The sequence below is a fragment of the Peromyscus californicus genome, unplaced genomic scaffold (assembly GCF_007827085.1).
Source record: "Peromyscus californicus insignis strain IS unplaced genomic scaffold, ASM782708v3 Scaffold_11__1_contigs__length_118956290, whole genome shotgun sequence".
Classification (NCBI taxonomy): Eukaryota; Metazoa; Chordata; class Mammalia; order Rodentia; family Cricetidae; genus Peromyscus; species Peromyscus californicus.
In genome coordinates, this window is record NW_026294402.1 from 101718376 (window position 1) to 101741391 (window position 23016).

General features: G+C 37.9%; 1 protein-coding gene across 14 annotated transcripts in view; it reads right to left on the reverse strand.

Annotated features, from left to right (window-relative positions):
* Dock3 (dedicator of cytokinesis 3) overlaps positions 1-23016 on the reverse strand; it is a 377571-nt gene that overhangs the window by 146916 nt on the left and 207639 nt on the right. For all 14 annotated transcript variants that reach the window (XM_052719644.1, XM_052719626.1, XM_052719604.1 and 11 more), the window contains 3 exons: positions 15887-15968; positions 3470-3530; positions 2107-2254 (listed from right to left, as the gene is read on the reverse strand). In XM_052719644.1, coding sequence (XP_052575604.1) covers positions 2107-2254; positions 3470-3530; positions 15887-15968 — 291 coding nt within the window. The remainder of the gene's footprint in view (positions 1-2106; positions 2255-3469; positions 3531-15886; positions 15969-23016) is intronic.

Consider the following 23016-nt stretch of genomic DNA (forward strand, 5'->3'; position numbering starts at 1 on the left):
CTTTTATCTGCAATGAGATTTTGCTCGAAAGCAAGGATTAGCTGCTACATAGATACACCACCTTTGTACTACCCTTCAGCCCTTTGCCAATGGAAAGAATTTAATGGGGTAAGATGAGAACAATGATCTTTGGATTTCTGTTTACTCCTTTTGAAGGGAAAGTATATGAAGAAGCAGGCTTTACCCCTCATCAAAGAGGAAACAGTATTTTTAGAAACTCTAACTCATACACTAAAGAAGAAGTGAGACAATCTTTTCATTGTAAATGACTACTACCATGAAAGCTCTTCACCCATAAATTCTACATCTCAACCAAACAGAGCTGAAGAAAAATACATAAAAATATGTCTGGACTTTTATTTTGAAATTCATCAAATGTACTTGATTATAGAAAGTCCTAAATTAAGTGTAACTGTAAATTAAGCTCATTCCACATCTGAACCAGACAGAACAGATAATACAGGAAAATGTACATGCAATATTATGTTAAAACTGTATTAATACAATGACTGATAGTATTTGACTTAATTTTGGAAAATGGTACTATGTTAAAGCTAACAGAGGACTAGTTTCTAGCAAAAAATTATCAGAAATAGGGCCTGCAGTTAAGAGCACTGGCTATTCTTGTAAAGGACCTGGGTTTGATTCTCAGCAACCACATGGTGGCTTACAACCATCCATAACTCCAATTCCAGGGGATCCAAAGCCCTCTTCTGACCTCTGCAAACACCAGGCATACTATGGTATACTTACATATATGCAGGCAACGCATTCATACACATAAAATAAGATAAATATTAACAATTATCAGAGATACACTAGTTATTAAAAACTCATTAAAGCTGGGCATAGTCACTCATGACTGCAATCCCAGAATGCAGGAAGCTGAAATAGGAGGATCATCATGAGCGAGAGGCCAGCATGGGATGCACAGTGAATTCTAGGCCAGCTGGAACTACTGAATGTCTCAAAAGCAAAAACTCGCTAAATTCACCACTAATCATTTCTCTCTCTCTCTCTCTCTCTCTCTTTTTTTTTTTTTTTTTTTTTTTTTTTTTTTTGGTTTTTCGAGACAGGGTTTCTCTGTGTAGCTTTGGAGCCTGTCCTGGAACTCACTTGGTAGTCCAGGCTGGCCTCGAACTCACAGAGATCCGCCTGCCTCTGCCTCCTGAGTGCTGGGATTAAAGGCGTGCGCCACCACCGCCCAGCCACCACTAATCATTTTTAAGGCAAGTATTTATTTATGGATTCCCTATAAGCAAAGACAGACTATACAGCCATGTTCTGTTTCTTTTATCAGTTCCTTTTCTCTTTCCTACTGTTGAACAAGGACCATGAAGAGATGAAATGCATCTATACGGCAGATCCCCTGGTTGAAGAATACAAAAAGTGGTTCCATGCCATGCCAGATGTGGCATAAGATATCTGTGGTAGCAGAAGAAAAGAATAAAATCTTGGCTCCTCAAAACTTTTGACTTTTTTCTTGAAATACATCGTAACCTGATTCATAATTCTTTTAAGTAAACTGAATTCTTGGCTAGCTCAGCAGCAGTAACTGTTGGACAAGCACTAAATACAGAATTTTGTATCTAAGATACATGAGAAATTATATTATTACCTTTTCTGAAAATATATAATAAAGTTGGCTTGTTCTACAGAGGAAATGACTATTATAGTGTGAACAAGAAATGTATACTATCAGATTTTTACTTTAGGATAGAAGGTCCTAAATTCAGATGTTTTGGTACCTAGGAAATTTATTAAAAATAAAAATGCCAGCCGGGCGGTGGTGGCGCACGCCTTTAATCCCAGCACTCGGGAGGCAGAGCCAGGCGGATCTCTGTGAGTTCGAGGCCAGCCTGGGCTACCAAGTGAGTCCCAGGAAAGGCGCAAAGCTACACAGAGAAACCCTGTCTCGAAAAACCAAAATAAATAAATAAATAAATAAAAATGCCTAAGCCTTTAAAACCTTAGATCAAAGTCTTTGCATTTCCACCAACTTCCCTATGCTGCATTATGGTCAGTCTATGTTCATAAGGCTTGAGAACTGTTGCTCTCAGGGCATGCTACAAATCATCATTATTCCTGATAGGCATTATTACTCACGTGTAAACTTTAAGAACAAAATCCTTTTCTTCTTTTAATTCTGTAAGTGACTGCAGAACATCCAAAATGCTTAATACTGCACAGCCATATGGTCGCCTGTAATGCAGGTGAGCAGGACCCTTTTTGGAGTCATTCAGGAGCATCCGGCCTTGGGAATAGCAAAAAACACCAATCAGACAAAGAACTCCAATGCGCCTCTTCTAGCACCTTCTAATTATCATCCAGTGACACCAAAGCTACAGGTACCTAAACAATCCTCTAAGAACAATAAAGAGCTAACACGAGTCATCTAAGGATATCTTGGAGGAGAACACCAAATTAGCCTCTGGCCAAAGCCTTTTTTCTGTGTCACACCAAATGTGTCACATTTGGTCAATTAACCCCAACAGTACATTTATTAATTAAATGAAAATAAGGATGACTTGATGAATTTCTTTAAAAAAAATCAGCGTGCTGATAAGATTTAAATTTGATGGCCATTTAATTATAAAAGTTCAGTATTTTTAGCTGCACTCATAAACCATATATTCACAGGTAAAGAGGACATTGTGTTCTTCCTCTAACCAAATTCTAATGCCAAAGGTGCTGATGAGCCACTGTGGGAGTGAGAGAAATCTTAGTTATGGGTGGCTGCTTATTCCTCCAAGTGAGTAAGGCTGTGCCAATAGTGATACAAGCACTTGCAAAAGCTGCAATTTCAACAAATGCTATATGAAGTAGGGCAAAATAGTTGTTATATTGTCAAAGGAGTAAACATATTTTTGACAAAATTATACACCACATTCTAGAATTGAAACTATAAAGGAAAACTTGATTAGTTATATCACTAAAATATGTATGGACAATCCAACAATGGAACAGTAGAGAAAAGTCACTTTCTTTCATCTCAGTTTGAGTAGAAATGAGAGGTTACTCATCTTCTGTAGTGGTGACATTAACTCTAATTTTGTGGGAAATGGCACAGGTGCCTAATTTTGGACAGAAACTATAACAAAGGGCATGTGCTACCTGTTCAATTGGCATTTAAATAACTCTGTGAGCACTCTGGAGGAAAAAGACATATACAGATGCAGGCAATTTAACAGGAGGAATATAAAAAAGCAGATCACTTAAAATACAAAGTGTGGGTTCAAAAGTAAAGAGGGAACAGAAGATTTGAAATGGGGAAAACATGTATTTATTTGCTTCCAGCTACTGCAGCAGCTGAGATTAAAGGTAAAGCAAAAAACAAAACAAAACAAACAAATAAAAAAGCTAGATTCTAATCCTGAGACCTGAAATAGCAGGAAAGACAAAGTTCAGATGTATACTTTTCCTAAGTTTGACCAGTGTTAATCATGAGAACAAGTAAGGTGAACAATACCTATTCGGATCACATGGGCAACTATGTATAAATCTCTCTTCATGTCTTTGCTGCTCAGATCCTAAGGAAAGAAAAAGAATAAATAAATCTAGGCAAATAATGCACAGAAAATGGTGATAAATTTTATTTCATTCAAATTTCATTTGAACTTCGTAATAGTTTGCTTTTAGTATATATTACAGGTGAGAGAAGGGATTTATAGAACACCACATTTAATGAATACAATATTTATACAGAGGAGAGGTCCTATTATTGAAAATACTACTTATGCCACCGAACAATGAAAAATTGAGCTAGCGCTCAACTAGAAGTTTAACCCCTACTGACTAGCGTTCATGATGCTGGAAGGTACTCTACATACTACTGGAAGGCAAAAGTAATCACCAGTAAAAACCAGGTACAAAACCTATGACCTAAAACAGCAACCTGCCTGCAAGATATACTGGTACAATAGTGGCACAAATGTTAGGAGTAATCAACTACTTTCTGATTGGATTTAAGGTTCACTCCATGAGTAGATTTCATACCAGACCATTTGAGAGGTGGCTCAAATGACCAGGAACCTGAGACTAGGTAAGTCATGGGCACTAGAGGACAACCTACTATTATTCTGCTACAGGAACACAGCAATACAATTATTCATAATGACATATTGCTATACTCATAGATCAGTGCCTTGCTCAACCCTCATCAGAGACGCTTCTTCTTACAGTAGATGGGAACTGATACAGAGACCCACAACTGAACAGTGTGCAAAGAATGAGATACTTTGGAGGACTCATTCTAAATGGGATGCCTTTGTCAAGCCCTTCTCCTCAAGGCTCAGGGATCTATTCTAAAGAGAAGGAGGAAAGATTGTAAAAGCCAGATGTGGTAGATGACACCAAGGAAACAGTATCTTCCAAAAACAACAGAACTGATGTACATACGAACTTACTCACAGAGACTGTGACAGCACCTATAAAACCTGCACAGGTTCAAACTACACAAAACTCCAGAAGGGGAAGTGGACACAAAGTTCCACTTCTAACTAAGAAGCTATTTACACGTGAAACCTGCTAGGGAAGAGAAAAATCAGTATCCTTCAATGGAGTATCACTGGGTATACAAACACACTCCAGGGCAGGTTCCATGCCCAAGAGTAGCTGGCCAGCACAAAACAGACTCCATGTTTGTGTGCATGTAGGGGGGATTTTTGTTTCATTTTGTTTCATTATTTTTTGTCTTACTGTTTTTTTAAATTTTAATTTCCTTTTTTCTTTTTTTTTTGAGAGAGAAAGAACATGAGTTGGGTGGGTAGGAAGGTGGAAAGGATCTTGGGACTATCTGGGGAAGAGGAAATATAATCAAAATTGCATGAAAATTTTTATTAAAATAAAAACTGTTAAAATATATATAGTGAAAATTTGAATAACATACTACTTTGAAATTTTATTTTATTTTATTTTATTTTATTTTTTGTTTTTCGAGACAGGGTTTCTCTGTGTAGCTTTGCGCCTTTCCTTGGAACTCACTTTGTAGACCAGGCTGGCCTCGAACTCACAGAGATCCGCCTGGCTCTGCCTTCCGAGTGCTGGGATTAAAGGCGTGCGCCACCACCGCGCGGCTGAAATTTTATTTTATTGATAGTATTATTCTAGCTCTCAATTAGATCACCTAATAAATCAAGTATCTACAAAAGTTTCATGTGGGAGCCCGTTCTCGGGTTCCTTGTGGCTTTACCCAGCAGGTCCGCATAGAGGATGATTAGGACCACGGGCCTGAGTGCAGGTGTCTGAGATGGTCTGCACTTGGCTGTGCTGGGGGAGGAGGTCTTTTGCTCCACCCCTTGGCGTCTCTATAAAAACCCTGGGGCAGAGACAGTCGGGGCCCGTTGGAATAGGTTCCAGGCCCTCTTGAGGCTATCCTTTATTTTCTATCTGTTTATCTCCGCGATATTCTCCGCAATAAATCCTTCTATCTAATATTTCCTGTTGCTCGCACTCAAGAAAACACTGGGGAACTGTGGGTTGGGTAAACGCCCCACAGAATGGCGCCATGAACAGGGACCAAAGGAAAAAAAAAAAGGGACTAAAGAAAAAAAAAGAGGGGACTAAAAGAGGGACTAAAAATAGGGGGGACTAAAGACAAATGAACAGGAACTAAAGACAAAGTAATAGGGACTAAAGATAAAGGAAAACAATAGTTTTATTACACAGTTTTTGGCGAAAGTGCTGAGTCAGCCCTGCCAGTGGATAAGGCATGCCGGTGTTATGGAAAATATATATTTTTTATATATATTGAGAGGCAGGGGTTTTATCCTCGAGAGAAAAGGAAAACGGACTGGAAGGATGTCCGATGCTGCAGCGAAATTCTCTTCTGTCAAAACTTCCTATCTTCTATCCCTTTCTCAATTTCTATCTGTGAAAAATAAGTATAAGGTGTAGCGTAGTAATAGTTTAGGAAAAACTTAGAAGTGTAAGATTGTGTAGGAAAAAATAAGTAAGGCAACTAGACAGAAAAACTCTTCAATTTTCTAACTTTGGGGGCTATGAATGCAAACTGGGGGGAAAATCTTTCTTTGGGCTTTATGGGTAGTAGTAAAGCTCTTCTCTGAGCTTATGGGGAAGAAAAAGTTTCCTATGGAAGCTTTTGACCTGGAGACAGCTGAAATGCTAAGTCCAAGCGGCAGGAGAAAGTGATTTCTCCCTGAGGCAAAAATGGGGGTGTAAGAAGCCAAAAAGTTTAAAGTTGGGAAGTTTTGGGAAAAGTTGGTCTTTCTCTTGGGGGAAAAAAATCTTTCTCTTAAACTAAAAGCTTTTCTTGGAAAATTTGGGGGAAAAATCTCTAAAAAGCCTTAATCTTTCTCAAACTAAAAGCTCTCAAACTTAAAAACTAAAGCCTTAAACTTTCTCTCTCAAAAGGACAAAAATTAGAATCACCTGAAGATATTAGTATGGGGACCAACTGTGATTAGCTCTAAGGGAAAACAAACCTCTTAAGACAGCAAAACCTCTAAGTTCTGTCTTTCAAGCTTTAAAAATCCTCCCTGCAATGCAGGAGGCAGGGACAAGTTCCTAAAAACCTCTTCTAAGCTGTTTCTTCAAGCTGGTAAAAGACAGTGGGTCAGAGTACCCTGAGGGAAACGCTTGGGAGAGTGTGGGTAAAGAGCTACAGAGAGCCCAAAAGGGCAGGAAACCTTACCTGAGAAAAGCAAAAAAAAAAAAAAAAAAAAAAAAAAAAGCCAAGCTTTTCAGTTATGCCCAGCTGAGGCAACAAGGGTTTTGTTTCTGAGTGAGCATTTCAGAATGAAAAAGTGCTTCTAATCTTCCTAACACAAAGATCCCCTGAAGCATTGTATTATTGCTTCTGACCAAAAACCCAGAGGCGACTGGCCAGAGTCTCTGAGTTGGAGTGCATTTCGGGGATACTAGGGTTCCTGCAGTTGTAAACTTCCTGGAGCACAGAGCTGAGGCAGGAAGGTGCAGGACCCAGGAGAAGATTGCTAATGAACAACCAAAGCTAAAGCCAGTGGGAACGGCACAGTTGTCCACTTTCCTACAAGTCCCGGGTTGATAGGTCCACAGCTGAAAAAAATCTGAGAAAAAGCTTTCCTATCAGAGTAAGGACCTTTCTGGGAAAACAGTAAAGCTGAACTGTGTCTGAAGCAGTTGTGTTGCTGAGTCAGAATGCTGTCTGGGGAAAGAGCCCAGCCAGGGCAGAACAGAACTATCCAGGAGTAAAGCTTTCTTTTCTGTCAGAGAAAGCACCTCTTTGAGAAAAGCTTTGTTTCAACTGACTCGGGTGAGAAGAGGGAGTGTAGCCGGAAGGGGTGATTGCCTCTGGCATAAGCTCTGTCCTTGAGCACCCAGACAAGCAAACACAACCCACTGGGGGACTGGGCCAGGTGAAGGCCTGAGGGAAAAAACACCTGTCCTAATGGGAGTTTAGAGATGGCAAAAACCTCCCTTGTTAAATTTTCAGTCTGTACTCAAACCACACAGACCCTGAAAACAGAAACGGACAAAAAACCCCTACCTTCAGTAGCAGGGAAAGTCACCACTGTAGTGTCAAACTGTTTCTGGGGTAGAGGGGGGATAAACTGAGACCAAACTGGGAACTATCTGGGAAAAAGACTCCCAAGAAACAGAAGGGACATATTCCTCCCCAGAAAATACATGGCCTGTGAAAAGCTGCTAGAATTTGAGGAAGATTCGGGGGGAGAAAAAAAGCCCCTACCTCCAAAAGCAGCTAGCAGAGGAACAGAGCCACAGACAGATACCTGAAGCTCTGCATCTGGGGGGGGGGGGGGGGGGAGGAACAAGCAAAATGAGATCAGTGGGAGAAAAATCTCTGAAGGAGCTATGGAAAAGCTGTTGTAAATGATCTTGTTTTTCACTGACTGGCTAAGACAAACACAAGCCCCGAGGAAAGTTGCTATCAGAAATTGCCCACCTCAATGCGCGCTAACGAGGCAGGTACAGTTCTGATTTGGGGGCCAGTGTCAAATGAAGGAGAGACACCTGTTGACGCCAGCTGAGGAGAGAGTAATCTCCCAATGTGCCATAGCTGAAAATGTAAAATGCTTGTTCAAATCTTCCATTGCAAAAGCAAAAAACTTTGTTCAAACCTCCCAGGCAAGAAGTTGTAAGCAAGTCTGATAAAAAAGAACTTAGAAGTTGACTCTCAGACCCAAAAAGAACTATGGGAAATGAAGTCCAAAAGCTAGCTTGCAATAAGGGACTGATATAAGGGAAATGCATTCTGGGAAACGTAGTATTTCAGCTAAAGATGGTGATACTGTTCAAAAACTTTTCAGCTCAGAATGAAGTTTCTTCTCAAAGCAATGCTAGAAAGCTTAATCTTGCCTCTTGAGAACTCAGATCAGATAAAAAGCTACCTTTAAGAGCAAACAAGCCACTTTAAAATCCTTGAAAGCAGTTTATACACTGAACGTTGTCTTAGATATGAAGAAACTTATGTTGAAATTAAAAGTTCTTTGCCTTTTGAACAAACTGCAATGAGCAATTCCTTTGCAAATCTAATAAGGAGACAAACAGGCATTCAAAAAGAAATGACTGCTTTATAGATGGGAAACAAACTTCAAAAAATCTAGCTGTCTTACAAGAGTTGCTTCACCTGAAAGTTCCTTATAAGAAATCAATGCTAAATATTACAGCTGCTAATAACATCAGGAGTTAAAGCTAAAGAGGTGAAAATACTAAATACAGTTCGGAGCTGTGCCACTTGTGGCTTTACGTGCTCCTTTAGAAAAATACTTTATATCACCTAATAGCTGTGCAGTATTTGGCGAAGAGCTTTACAGCAGCTAAATATGGTAATTTCGCCCTCAGCGTGAAGTGAAGTTTTTCGGTAGAACAAACCAAAAATACTGCTGTAATAGAAACGTTTGTCTGAATTGAAGCACTTAGGGGAACTACTATGAATTTGGGTGAAGGGACAGCCTCTAGTTAAAAACCGTCTACCGTTGACAGTGCATCTCTGCTGGTCTGGAACGGCTGAGAGAACTGGCAACTTTGGAGTGTGGCTTCGTCCCGAAGATGTTACAGTCCCCTAGCAACAACTATCACAATTCCATAACAACACTCACTAAATCCCAGTGCTTTATAGCAAAGCTGACTATAAACTTCTAAACTTTAGAAATGATGTATGTACTTCCTGTCTAGTAAAGAGAATCTTTCTAATAGATATAGTGATAATAATTAAGAGTAAGAAATAGAAAAAGATGAAAATAAGATATGAGTTTGTAAAAATTCTCTTGTTAGATCTGTGTTAAGAAAGCTTTAGGTGTTTGCTAAATTAGATATATGCTAATGGTAGCCCTATATAAGTTTGTAAAATAGATCTATAGAGTTCCTTTAAGAATATAAGCTTGCCAGAAGTATTTAAGGTAGTCTTAAGATATGTAGTAATAAGCTTGTAAGAAGTAAAGATGCTAGTTGTAAATGTAAGTTTAAATAAGAAGATGGAATGAATAAGTAATAAAAAATATATTTGCTAAAGTAGTTCTATAGTTTCCTTAAGGAGTATAAATAAGTAGATGTTAATATGTTATATGTGAGTTTGTAAAATGTAAATGTTGAATGTGAGTCTAAATGCTTTCCAAAAAAAGTTATATGTGACTTTAAAAAGTGTAAATGTTAAATATGAATCTATTCCTAATGTATATGATGAAAGAACCTGAGACACAGAAGGTTAGTGTCCCAGCAGACTGCAAAGTAGGCAGTCTGAATGGTATCGAAAGTTCCAAAAGCCGCTAAGAAGCTAAGAATGGCGGAGGCCAGAACCAGCACAAGGCATCCGCAGCTGAGATCTGTGGAAAATCAACGCAACACAGAAAAACCTGAGCTAACATCAAAAACGGTGCGGTTTAGAATACTACTGTACCTAAAAAGGTCTCTGGCTTGAGAATAAGTTCAGAGACGCTTGTTTGAATAAAAATTGTTAACTGCAAAAAGTTTTGGTTGAAAAACGTCTCTTCATATTTTGAAGTGAAAGCCTGATATCAGAATTTATTTCTTGTTTGAATTTTTTGAACTTAAAATGAGATAAAACTACAGAAAGATTTTGTTTCTGGATTTCTTCATATTTGGAAGGCTAGTACCAGAATTTATCATTTGAATTCTAGGACTTAATGAACTGAACAATAGATTTCATTGCAATGGGACAATTTTGAGTTTACTTATAGTAATGACCTAGGAACTGTTTTCTGGAATTGGGTTAAAAATGGAACTGTTTAAATGAAGAAATTTATTATTTCTACCTAGAATCAAGATGCAGTTTTGTGTATGCATATATGCTTTATTAATTGGTGATTCATGAATTGTTTTGTGGAACTGTTTATGTAAAAATGAAATTACTTACAGAACTGGTTTTGTGTTACAAATGGAACTGTTTAAACGGAAAAGTTTGGGTTTTCTAACTGGGCTTGAGATTTTGCTTAAATTATAAAGAAAAGGGGGAGAATTAATATTCCTTAGTCTAATTTCAAAAGTTGTTTGAGTGGATTAATGTCATGTTTTTGTTAGTAAGAAATTCAAATGGGGTATATTAAGAGACTAATTTTAAAGTGTAAAGAGTTTTATCAAGAAACTGCTTTTGGATGTTTTGCTAAGTTTTTAAAGTGTTAATGGTTAGATTGAGAAGATTGCTTTTCAATATGGGTTTGTAGGAATTGTATGAGTTTGGGTTCTTCTAACTAGGTTTGAGATTTTGTTTAAAAAATTATAAAGAAAAGGAGGAGTTATGAGGTTGAATTATGTTTGCAGAAATTATATTTACCCTATTGATATTAATGCACCCTGGTTTTGTGGAGTTAAGGAATATTTAAGTTTGATGTGAATACATCGAAGTTTTTCCTGTGTTCTGTTAGCAAGAAAATTCAAATGATTGAGTTACAGTTGTAAGACAGAGAAAATTGTTAACTATATATAGCACCATATATGCTAATTCAAATGGTTCTGTTAAGAGTTTGCTTTGAGTTGTAAGATTGAGAGAATTGTGACTATGTATAGCAATATTTATGTTAACCTGTTAATGGTAATGATGAAGCTAAGGGATTCTTTAAGTTTGTAGTCACCTTAAGAGGTTTTGGCTTAGAAAGGGCTTGAGGCAGCTAAGATTGCTGTAGTCACCTTGGACCTAATTCAAAAGAGAAATGCCATCTTTATCATCCTCTACTTCCATATTGGGAGGTGTATCAGCTATAGAGATTGCTGTAAGCCATTAATAGTTATTTTTTTATAAAGAAAGGGGGACCTGTGGGAGCCCGTTCTCAGGTTCCTTGTGGCTTTACCCAGCAGGTCCGCATAGAGGATGATTAGGACCACGGGCCTGAGTGCAGGTGTCTGAGATGGTCTGCACTTGGCTGTGCTGGGGGAGGTCTTTTGCTCCACCCCTTGGCGTCTCTATTAAAAACCCTGGGGCAGAGACAGCCGTTGGAATAGGTTCCAGGCCCTCTCGAGGCTATCCTTTATTTTCTGTTTATCTCCGCGATATTCTCCGCAATAAATCCTATCTAATATTTCCTGCTGCTCGCACTCAAGAAAACACTGGGGAACTGTGGGGGTGGTTGGGTAAACGCCCCACAGTTTCACAATGAAAATCATATTTTCACCCATGGTTATTCTGTCATCATGCAAAGATATTTTGTAATGCAAGAAATAAACGTTCAGTGCAATAAAGTGCAGCAAAATATTAAAATCTCATTAATGACTAACATGCTAAAAATTTATTCTGTACTAACTTTACATTCATCCCACTGTCCACAAGTCATTATTACACACTGGCCATATTTCCTGCAAATGAGATTAATTTGATCTTAGCAAAACCTTGATAAAAGATTTGGGTCTAAATTTAGATATTTATTGTTATTATCTGTACCAAGTTATAAGACTGAAAATACTTTGTCTTTGTTTTTCAGTTATTTATGGAAGGGAGCATGTGTGCCATGGCATGCATATGAAGGTCGGAAGACAACTTCCACAAATCAGTTTTCTCCACCACGTGGGAGCTAGAATTCAAACTCAGGTCATCAGGCTTGGCAGCAAATAACATCTATCTACTGAGCCATCTTATTAGCCCTGAAAATAATTTTATTAGAAACTTGAAAGAGCTTCTTTTAAATAAACAAACCTAATCCCAAATCAGAAACTTTCCAACTAAAAAAATTACAAAAATCTGTCTGAACATACTTACATTTAAAATCCATTTTAAAGTAACACATTTGCTATTTCATCAGGAATAGTAAAACTTCCACATATATTTCATATATTCTTCCTTCCTTCCTTCCTTCCTTCATCTATCTATCTATCTATCTATCTATCTATCTATCTATCTATCTATCTATCTATCTATCTATCTATCTATCATCTATTCGGTTTCAGATTTTTCATCAGGCTATCCATTTGCAGGTTGCTTCTAGCCATTACTGTGATATGGTGATGCCTGATGGTGTGACCTTTGTCTTTCATGAGACAAGTTTTCCTTTCTAGGAAAGAGCCCCTCAGCTCCATTTCTGTCCATCTTTCATCTTTTGCTTGGTTTCACATGCTTGTCTCTTTTAATAAGGAAGGAAAAAAAGAGTGGCTTTGACTTTGGGTTAGCTTATAATGCAGAGTCACCATGTCTTGATTTATAGCCTTTATTGGACTAGAATTAAGGTGAAGCAAGCAAGTAACCTAAGGTACAAAATGAACAGAGGCTCTTACTCTGGGGATCCTGTGTGTTGCTTATCTTACTCTAGTCCCTGCTCTGTCCTGCTGAATAACTCTGAACAAACAACAGAACCAGGGAGACATTAAAAGGTAATACAGAAAGGTGAAATTGTAGTTTTGGATTCTAAATGGTTACAATTTATTGCCAAGTTCTTAAAAAAAGAGTAACAATGAAATAAGTCACAAAAATTTATTATGTAACATAATTGGTATTTCTGGTATTACAAAGATAAACTTTTACATGAAAGTTATCTTTTAATATTGAAGGGATGTGTTGGACTCCATTTTGCACATTTCTCTAATTTAAAAATGGAATTTTAGGGGCTAGAGATGGCTCAGTGGGTAAGAGAATTTGCTGTTCTTACAGAGAATAGAGTTCAGTTCCCAGCACCTACAGGGTGGCTTACAAACATATGGAACTCCAGTTCCAGGGGATCTAATGCCTTCTTCTGATCTCCACAAGTACCTGGCTTGCACATGGTGCATATATGTATGTGTGCAAAATGCTCACACATATAAAATAAATCTAAAAAAGTATAATAAAAATAAAAATGGAATTTTAAATGATATTTTCAAGGTAACATTGTAATAAGATATACAATAGTTGGGTGGTAGTGGCATATGCCTTTAATCCCAGCACTTGGGAGGCAAAGGCAGGCAGATCTCTGAGTTTTAGGCCAGCCTGGTCTACAGAGTGAGTTCCAAGATAGCCAGAGCTGTTACACAGAGAAACCTTGTCTTGGAAAGCCAAGAAAAAAAAATACAATAAGTAATAGAAATTAGAAATAAAATATTTTCATGTATTTTATACTCATTCTTAGGCTAAAATTTACATATTCCTGAAGTATATAGAAGGTTTGACACATTTTCCAAAGATACAGTTCCGAACATCTACATAGCCTAAATTAGTGTTAACCCATACTTCACAATGTCTAACATCATTATCACCAGTGCTCCAGTGGGCAGCCACATATCCAAGAGTATATTAGGCAGCACAAATTGGACTCAATTTTTTCTTAATGAGGACACAAAGTTGGGAGAGAATGGAAGGGTATGAATATGGAGGAGATATGAATATGATAAAAGGATAAAAAGAGGATGAATATGAAAAAAACCAACATGTATGGAATTCTCAAGGAATTAATAAAAATATTATTTAAAACTTTGTAAATACTCCTCTAATAACACTGGGGAACTTTAAAAAATCCAGGGCTGGCCGGGCTGTGGTGGCGCACGCCTTTAATCCCAGCACTTAGGAGGCAGAGCCAGGCGGATCTCTGAGTTCGAGGCCAGCCTGGGCTACAGAGTGAGTTCCAGGAGAGGCACAAAGCTACACAGAGAAACCCTGTCTCGAAAAACCAAAAAAAAAAAAAAAAAAAAAAAAAATCCAGGGCTGTACTACAAAGGAAACTATACAGTAGTATACTTAACAGCTTTGTGCCTTCCCACTATGGTAGAAGAGGAGCACATCATGAGTATTATGCACATTTTTTTATTTATACAGGTGATGCTACAGCTTTGGCCTTTGGGCTCATATAAATAAAGTGCTAAATAAAAATTTTGACTTACTGTAATTGCATTCAAACATCTTCATAATTAAGCTAATTTTTCAAGAGACAAAGGGTAGGCATTCATATCTAAGAATTCAACAACAGCTTACTTATACACTTAGCTCTTGCAAATCTAAATAACAGTCATCAACAATTTCTCTTGTTTTGCCAGAAAATACGAGGGCATCAAGATCTAGAAAAGCCTCTTTTTAACTGAGACATTCTCTTTTTGTTTTAGAAATGAAGTCTCAAAGAGACCTCAGTTGGGTACTCTCACTTCAAAAGTTCTCAGTTAACATAATCCCATTCCCTATAATCTAGATTCTTTCTTTCCTCTGTTGGATGCTGAATAGAGTGTATTGCTCTTTCCAGATTAGCCATTTTTATTTAATTCCCTCAATAACTGTCATGGTTTTGCTCTCCCTGTTCTTTCTTCTTACATTATCTCCTGAGGTTTCAATGATGAACTCAGACATGGACAAAACATTATTTGAGCTTAGCTAGATTTGAAAATCTTCCTGTACAGCTGGAGCATTGTTTTCCTATATGGAACGTTTTCAGTGAAGCTAGTCCTGGGAAAGCAGAATCTTATTCTGTAGCACCATCATTTGACATTTTGAAAGATTAAGTTGCAGTAAATGATCTGAAATCAGGTGAAGAAATATAATTAGCTTTCTAATAAAGTCACATATTAGATCTTCAGATAAATACCATTTGCATCAAGTCAGTTTTAAGATATCTCTCCACCTAGTAGTCATAGGTTACATGTAATGCCAAGAACACTGTGAAACTATTACACCTTCCTAAGCTAATGAGGATTTTTGCTTTGTTCTGTTTTGGTTTTCCTAGCATCTTGCTAATCCTCCAGCCTCTACTTCCTAACTAGCTAGTTGTAACATAGGCAAACTATGCCTAGCTAATGAATTCAATATATCTTAATTATCACTGAAATAGGACAAAGAATCTACAAGGGTCCAAGTGCTTTAAACTGTGACACACTTTTCTTCTTCTTCTTCTTCTTCTCCTTCTCCTCCTCCTCCTCCTTCTCCTCCTTCTCCTCCTCCTCCTCCTTCTCCTCCTCCTCCTTCTTCAATAAATTAATTCAAATAAAGTTGGATAATTTTTACTTAGTAAAAATAAATAAAGTTGATTTGGAAAACAAAGACAGTGTAGTATTATGAGATTTAGTTTTCAATAAGCAGATTGGCAAGCCTTCTGAGATGATGGCTTCATGAGTGGAAACCATGAACAATAACACAGTTATTTGGAAAAATGTAAAGTATAGATGAGAGTAGAAAAAAATCCCTCCATTTGGTATTTGAAAGAGGACTGGTTAGTTTACATGAACTTACTAAAATGCTCCTAAACTGTAGATCTGGTGGATGACTTGGACATCAGAGATTTCATATGAAATAGCTTATAAAATCTACATTAGTAAGAGGTACTTGATTTTTTAAAATAAAATTTCAATTAAAAATCATTGTTAATTGAAGGTCTCTAAAAATATTTAATTAAAACTTGATGGAAACATAAGTCAATCCCTATTCTCACAAGTGGAGATAAGAAAAGATGTTTGTTTCCAGAGTGACAATATCCACAAGCAGGCCCTTGTTTAGAGTCAACACATAAAGAGAAAGAGAATTTGCACATACTGTAAAAAGGGCACACATTCGTTCTATCTTCTCTGGGTTCCTTGGCCCACCATTCTTGTTCAGTCTCACCAGAAACCGTTCACTGAAAGGAAAGAGAGAAGAATGTAAAGAACTACATATTCTAGAACAAATTAAAAAGGCATGTACAAAAAAATCCCTAAATGCTTATCAAACAGCTTATTGTGATAGGCAAGGATAAAACCATGTGCACTGGCAAACACTATTTTTATTTGTTTTGCCAAGGAATTTGCAACGGATATTCTAAACCTTATCACATATGTTGTTGTTTATTTATTGGTTGTGGTTGTGTATCTAGTCTCTCTCAAGTTGTGAGCTCCTTGAGAGCGTCAATGAACTTATACTCCTCCATAAATTCTCCTTAAAGAAGCTTGAGTCCGATTCTACACCTATTATAGCAGATATATTCCTTGATGTGAGCAGATCATTGTAAAAGTATGTATCATACTACGGCTAAAGGAAACTAGATTATCCAGTTTATAGCTTCCTATATTTAACTCTGGAGAATTATTTTAGGACTTTCACTATTATATACTGTTTTTTAAACTTTACCTAAGTTTTTTAAGTATTTTTCTTCTTGCTGCAATGAGAATTTAAGAGACAGTAAATATTTTATTCTCAATTCACATAGACCATTTCTGTAGAAAATTATGGAAGAAAACACATCAGAAACAGTATTTGCAACATTTGGAAAAATATCCCCTTGCTCTCTAATCTTCCCAACCCAGCTCAAAATCTCCTTCCTGCCCTTTTCCCCCGAGACTCCTTACCAACTATAACAGCAACACTAAGCCATGGTTAAAAAAAACAAAACAAAACTATGTGATTATAAAGTAAATGTTCTTTATGTGCCCAGTTATACTCATTAAATGTATGTGGTATTAGTAAAAGAATGGAATGAAAGTATTACACTTAGAATAATAAGATAATCCTACCAAAGCTAAATTTGATTAGCTTTTCATATATCTATCTGTTCACCAATAGTCATAAATTTCTGTGATGTTCTATGTGCTAAACATGGGATACAAATGTGAACAAGACCTATACAAGATACTTTTTTTTCACTAAGGTTTTATTCCTGTAGATAGTGAAATGTGCATCAACCAAATCTCAAAAGATTTAGGTCAGATATAAAGTTGAAACTCTTCATCTGAAAGAGTAAATGAGAATAAGAAAGGAATTCATAAGAATGAGAAGAGGCTTTGGTCAGAATCCTAAAGATGCTGAGATTTAAGAAATAGGCAAAAGAAAAACTAACAACATAGATACATATGGACAAACATCAACACAGAGAAAAATAAGGACAACAGGATGCTATTTCAGTCAAAGCTGTAGAGAATCACTTTAGCTAAGGACCAATGTTAGAATAGTGTGATGACAGCCAAGCACTGGGTTAAGCTCCAGGAGTCAAGTTGAAGAGAAGGAGGGATTACATGAGCAAAGGGGGTCAAGATCATGATGGGGAAACCCACAGAAACAGTTAACCCGAGCTCATGGGAGCTCAGGAACTCTAGACCAACAGCTGGGGAGCTTGCATGGGACCAACCTAGGCCCTCTGCATGTGGGTGATAGTTGCATAGCTTGGTCTGTTTGTGGCCCTCTAGCAGTGGGACCAGGAACTGTCCCTGGCACATAAGCTGGCATTTTGGAACCTATTCCCTATGTTGGGATGCCTCACTCAGCCTTGATGCAGGGGGGAGGAGCTTGGTCCTGCCTCAACTTAGTGTGCCATGCTTTGTTGACTCCCATGGGGGCCTTACTCTTTCTGAGGAGTGGATGGGGAGGGGGTAGAGAGGTGGGGGAGGGATCGGGATGAGAGGAGGAGGGGAAACTGTGGTTGGTATGCAAAATAAATTTTAAAAATTTAATAAAAAAAGAATCATGTGATGATTCTGGGAGAGCTGCCTTAGTGAAACAGAGAAGGACGGCTGTGTGAGAAGGAAGAATAAAGAGGGTCAAACAGCAAATCTATAACTCTCTAAAAAGCATGGTTGTGAAATAGAAGTGATGTACTTTTAGTTAATAGTCACATGGAGTAAGGAAGGTCTTTGTTAAATGAGAAGATAATGCACCTGGATAAAGTCAAATAAATTTCAATAGTTATCAAGGTGGTTCAAAGAAATAAGCCTGGGGCTGGACAGATATCTCAGGGGTGAAGGGCACTTGTTGCTCTTCCAGAGGACCCGATTTGGTTCCCGGCCTCTTGCTGAGTGGCTCACAATTGCCTATAACTCTAGTTTCAGATGATTTAACACCCTCTCCCTTTGCCAAGGGCACACATGGCCCACAGACATACATATAAATACATTTTAGAGAAAAGACAGTAGTTTAACAAATACTGAAGAATCCATATTAAAACAAACCTTGGTCCTTATCTACAGCAATGAACTTGAATGGATCACATACTTAAATAGGCCAAATTATCAAATAACAAGAAAATAAAGGTGAAATACAGGATAAAAATAAAGAGTCTTGTATCTTGTTGAAATTTGTGATTTTATATTCAACATACAACTGAAAATGCTTTGTGGCCTGGGATTATTAAGAATATATCCTAAGTCACAGGAATGATAAAGTAATTTTATCCAGTGGAAACTATCTCCTTTTTGAAACAGGATGCTAAGAAAATGAAAGGATGGGGTCTTGACTGGGAGAAAATGTTTAACAAACATTTATCTATAAAAGAACTGCATTGAGACTATATAAAGAATGCAACTCAATAATATGAACAAATCTGTTTAAAATGGAAAAGGGAGCTAGGACGGTTCAATGGTTTAAAGTGCTTGCCATGCAAGTAAGAAGACCAAACTTTAGATCTCAGAACCCACATAAACGTGCCTCTTCTGTTAACTCCAGCCTTGGAAGGCAAAAGGGAGGAACAGGGAATCCCTGGAGCAACATGGCTAACTAGACTCTGCGAGGCTCTAAATTAATTGAGTCTGCCTCAAAAGAGAATAAAAGTAGAAAGCAACTGAGTGAGTTTCCCAACTGACATCAACCTCACGCCTCCACATGTATATATGTGCATCCCTACATAAAAGAGTACCCACATACATGCAAACGCACATAGATATTGCACCCACACACACATGAAAAAGACAAAGAACATGGAAAAAATACTTGGATAGATCCTTTACCAAAGAATGCACAGGGATGGAAAGTGGGGAAATCATTAAATCTACTTGCCAGCAACTGCTTACATTCTACTGAGTTTTAAAGGTGATTATAGTCAAAACAGTCAAATTTATTCATGAGATTTAAAAAATTTTTCAACAGCATCTCATTATATATCCCTGGCTGAGGCCGGGCGGTGGTGGCGCACGCCTTTAATCCCAGCACTCGGGAGGCAGAGCCAGGCGGATCTCTGTGAGTTCGAGGCCAGCCTGGGCTACCAAGTGAGTTCCAGGAAAGGCGCAAAAAGCTACACAGAGAAACCCTGTCTCGAAAAACCAAAAAAAAAAAAAAAAAAAAAGAAAAAAAAAAAAAGAAAAATATCCCTGGCTGAACTGGAACTTGCTATGTAGACTAGTATGGTTGAATTCACTTGCCTCTGCCTCCAGAGTGTTAGAATTAAAAGGTATGTACTATGCATGGCCCTACATATAGATTTTTATCAACATCAATATATTTATATAACAGCAACAGGTCATTCATTCTCTTAAACAACAGGTGAAAAACTCACTAATTTACAATTCGATGTCTTTCAAGAGAAAAGAGAGATAACTAGTATTCTTTCCCTTTTTTGTTCTGTTGCGATAGGATCTTGTTAGCATTTCTGGATGGGCTGTAACTTGCTATGTAAATTGTGTTGATGGCCTCCTGCTCTTACAGGTGCACACCATTATGTCCCTCCCCAGTTTTTTCTCTTTAGTGAACTATATTACAAGAAAACTCTACATGTAGTTGTCTTCTTAATGATGAACTATGGACAGACACTATTTGAAATTACATTAATTTCATATTATAAAATCAGTCTTACAAATTAATTCCAAAATTTGAATCTGTGACAAGTCTAATGTATCTTAATTTTAAGATCACTTGCTTTTATGAACATTATTACTTCCTGGGTGGCCCTGCATTTCATATACTTCATTGCTGGCAATTCAAGCATCCCTACAGCAAACACTTGGTGAATGAGGTGCACAGACGCAGAGCAAAATCTCTCATCCTAGGGCAATCTTTCTTAAAGACTAAGTTTTAGAAATAAATGCAGATCCCTCAAATAAAATCAGTTGAATTCTCCCAACTCTTTCAATTTAGTTTTTATGCTCCTCATCTGGTCCTCCCTGGAGATGGATGCCTGCCACTTAGCTATCTCTCTCACGGTAACTGGCCAGGTGCTTGAAAACTGGCAAGTAGCCCCAAGGATATACTATATTGTATATCCTAACAGACTAGGAACTCTCTAACACTCCCTCATAGATTCATTTTCTCATTTAGATCACTTAGCTTTATTTTTCAAGTTCCTTAAGTTTTCCTGCTTCATGTTAAAGTAGAGAAAGCAAACATGCCCAAGGGGTTTGCTTCATAAAAGCTAACCAGAGTCCAGTGCCATGGTTTCCAGATTTATTTTTAGTTTCTGCTTTCCTCTCCTCTTCAACAAATCTTACTGTTCACCAACACAGGAAAAATTAAAGAACAGACTCATGATGGTGGGATTAGAACATTTTTTGTAACTACTAACACAAAGGTCTTTCTACAGTTTTCATTGCTCCTGCCTTTTTAATTTTTTTCAACAAATCTTCATTGACTTTCATCATGTTTTTAGAGTTTGGGATCCAGCATATCTTTTTCCAGAGTCTATCTGGGTGAATCTGTCTGACCCTCTCCTCCACATAACTCTGTGGTGGTATTGTGTTCCCCAAAATATTGTGTACCTTAATAAACTTATCTGGGGTCAGAGAACAGAAAAGCCACAAGATACTTAGGCTAGAAAATGTTAGCACACGCCTTTAATCCTAGCATTCCAGAGACAGAAATCCCTCTGGACCTCTGTGAGTTCAAGGCCGCATTGGAAACAGTCAGGCATGGTGACTCACGCCTTTAATCCCAGAAAGCAGCCTTTAATCCCAGGGAGTGGTGGTAGAAAGCAGAAAGGTTTATAAGGCGTTGAGGACCAGAAACTAGAAGCATTTGGCTGGTTAAGCATTTGGCTGGTTAAGCTTTCAGGCTTTCTAGCAGCAGTTCAGCTGAGAGCCATTTGGATATGAGGACACAGAGGCTTCCAGTCTGAGGAAACAAGACCAGCCGAGAAGTTGGCCAGGTGAGATAGCTGTGGCTTGTTCTGTCTTCTCTGATCTACCAGCATTGACCAAAATAACTGGCCTCAGGTTTGATTATATTAGTAAGAACTTTTAAGATTCATGCTACGTAACTCTCCTAAATTGGCCAGACCTAGCCTGGGGTCAACATCCAGTGTGCTGACTTTGCAGGCCATTGCTGCCTGCAGAGGAACTTAATCTCTAGGAGTCCACCAGGACCCACCCTACCTGCCACTGACCCACAGGTCCCTGCTTCACTACATCCAATCTCTCCATCCACCCAGATTTCCCATTTCCTTCTCCAAGGTCTAGTCTACTGAGTCTATCTGACCCTCCCCTGCACACACCCTCCATGACCAGCCAGATCTAGTCTGAGCCCCCCATCTCCCATGTCCAATGCCTAGGCCTAGTCTTTCCATTCCTACCTGCACAATAACCAATTTCTAGGCTTCCTCTGGGACCCGACCCTGCCTACCTCTCAACCCACAGGTCATGCCAACTCCACAACCTCCCATGCCATACCTACTCTTTGCCCAGCTAGATCTACCCCACACTCCAGGGTTGGACCAGGAGGCACATCCCATATACCACTTCAGTTCCTTCTGTGTGTCTAACTTCTTCATCCCACCCAAGTTATTTCCTACCTCGAGGCCCAGCCTGCCTGTACATCTTCTTTTCTGCCCCAAACTGCCCTTTATACATCATACTTAGAACAAAGGAAGTCCACATGCTCAGATCTCATTGCAAATACTTGAACAATATGAAAGATCAAACCACTGTCTTCTCTCCAAAACCTACTAGTCCTATAGAAATGGTTTGCCAGCTCACTCCCAAATTCCTTCTATGAAACCAGTATCACTAATACCCAAACCAGGTAAAGACATAGCAAAAACAAAAAAACAAAACAAAACAACAACAACAAAAAAAACCTACAGACCAGTATCTCTGATGAACTTGCAATACTTGCAGACAGAACACAGACATATAAAAAAGATTATCCACCATGGTCAAGTTTGCTTTATCTCTGAAATACAGGGATGGCTCACTAGATGCAAGTCAATAAATATAATAAACCACATAAACAGACTTAAAGACAAAATCATATGATCATCTCAATGGAGGCAGAAAAGTCTTTGACAAAATCCAATATGCCTTCATGATAAAAATCCTAGAGAATATACATCTAAAGGAAACATATTTCAACATAATAAATGCTATATACCCACAGCCAACTTTCTTCAGAAACAGAAAAAAACCATCCCAAAATTTATATGGAACCACAAAAGACCTCAGAAAGCCAAAACAATCCTGAAGTTAAAAAAAATAAACAAAACAATGATGGAGGGATGAGCATTCCTGATCTTAAGCTACATTATAAAACCATAGTAATAAAAACCAAACAGTACTGGCCTAAAAACAGACAAGTAGATCAATGGAACAAAATTCAATATCTGAACTAAACAAGAGTACACATAACTTCAGCTGTTAAATGTTTGACAAAGATGCCCTCTGCCTCCGCTCAAAAAAAAAAAAGTATCTTCAACAGATGGTGCTGGAAAAATTGGTTATCTATAGGGAGAAGAATAAATCAGATCTATATCTATCACCCTGCATGAAAACTAACTCCAAATGCATCAAAGACCTAAATGTGAAACCCAAAACACTGAAATTACTAGAAGAAAACATAAGCAATATCCTACATGATATAAGTGTAGGAAAGGACTTTCTGAGCATGACTCAATTCAGCAGGTGCCTTAATTCAGCTGTTGAAGACAGAGTCTTAATTTTTCTTACACATTGGAATCATGTAAGTTCTCTTGATTTAATTGTCCAGGGGTGAGGGGCTGGAGA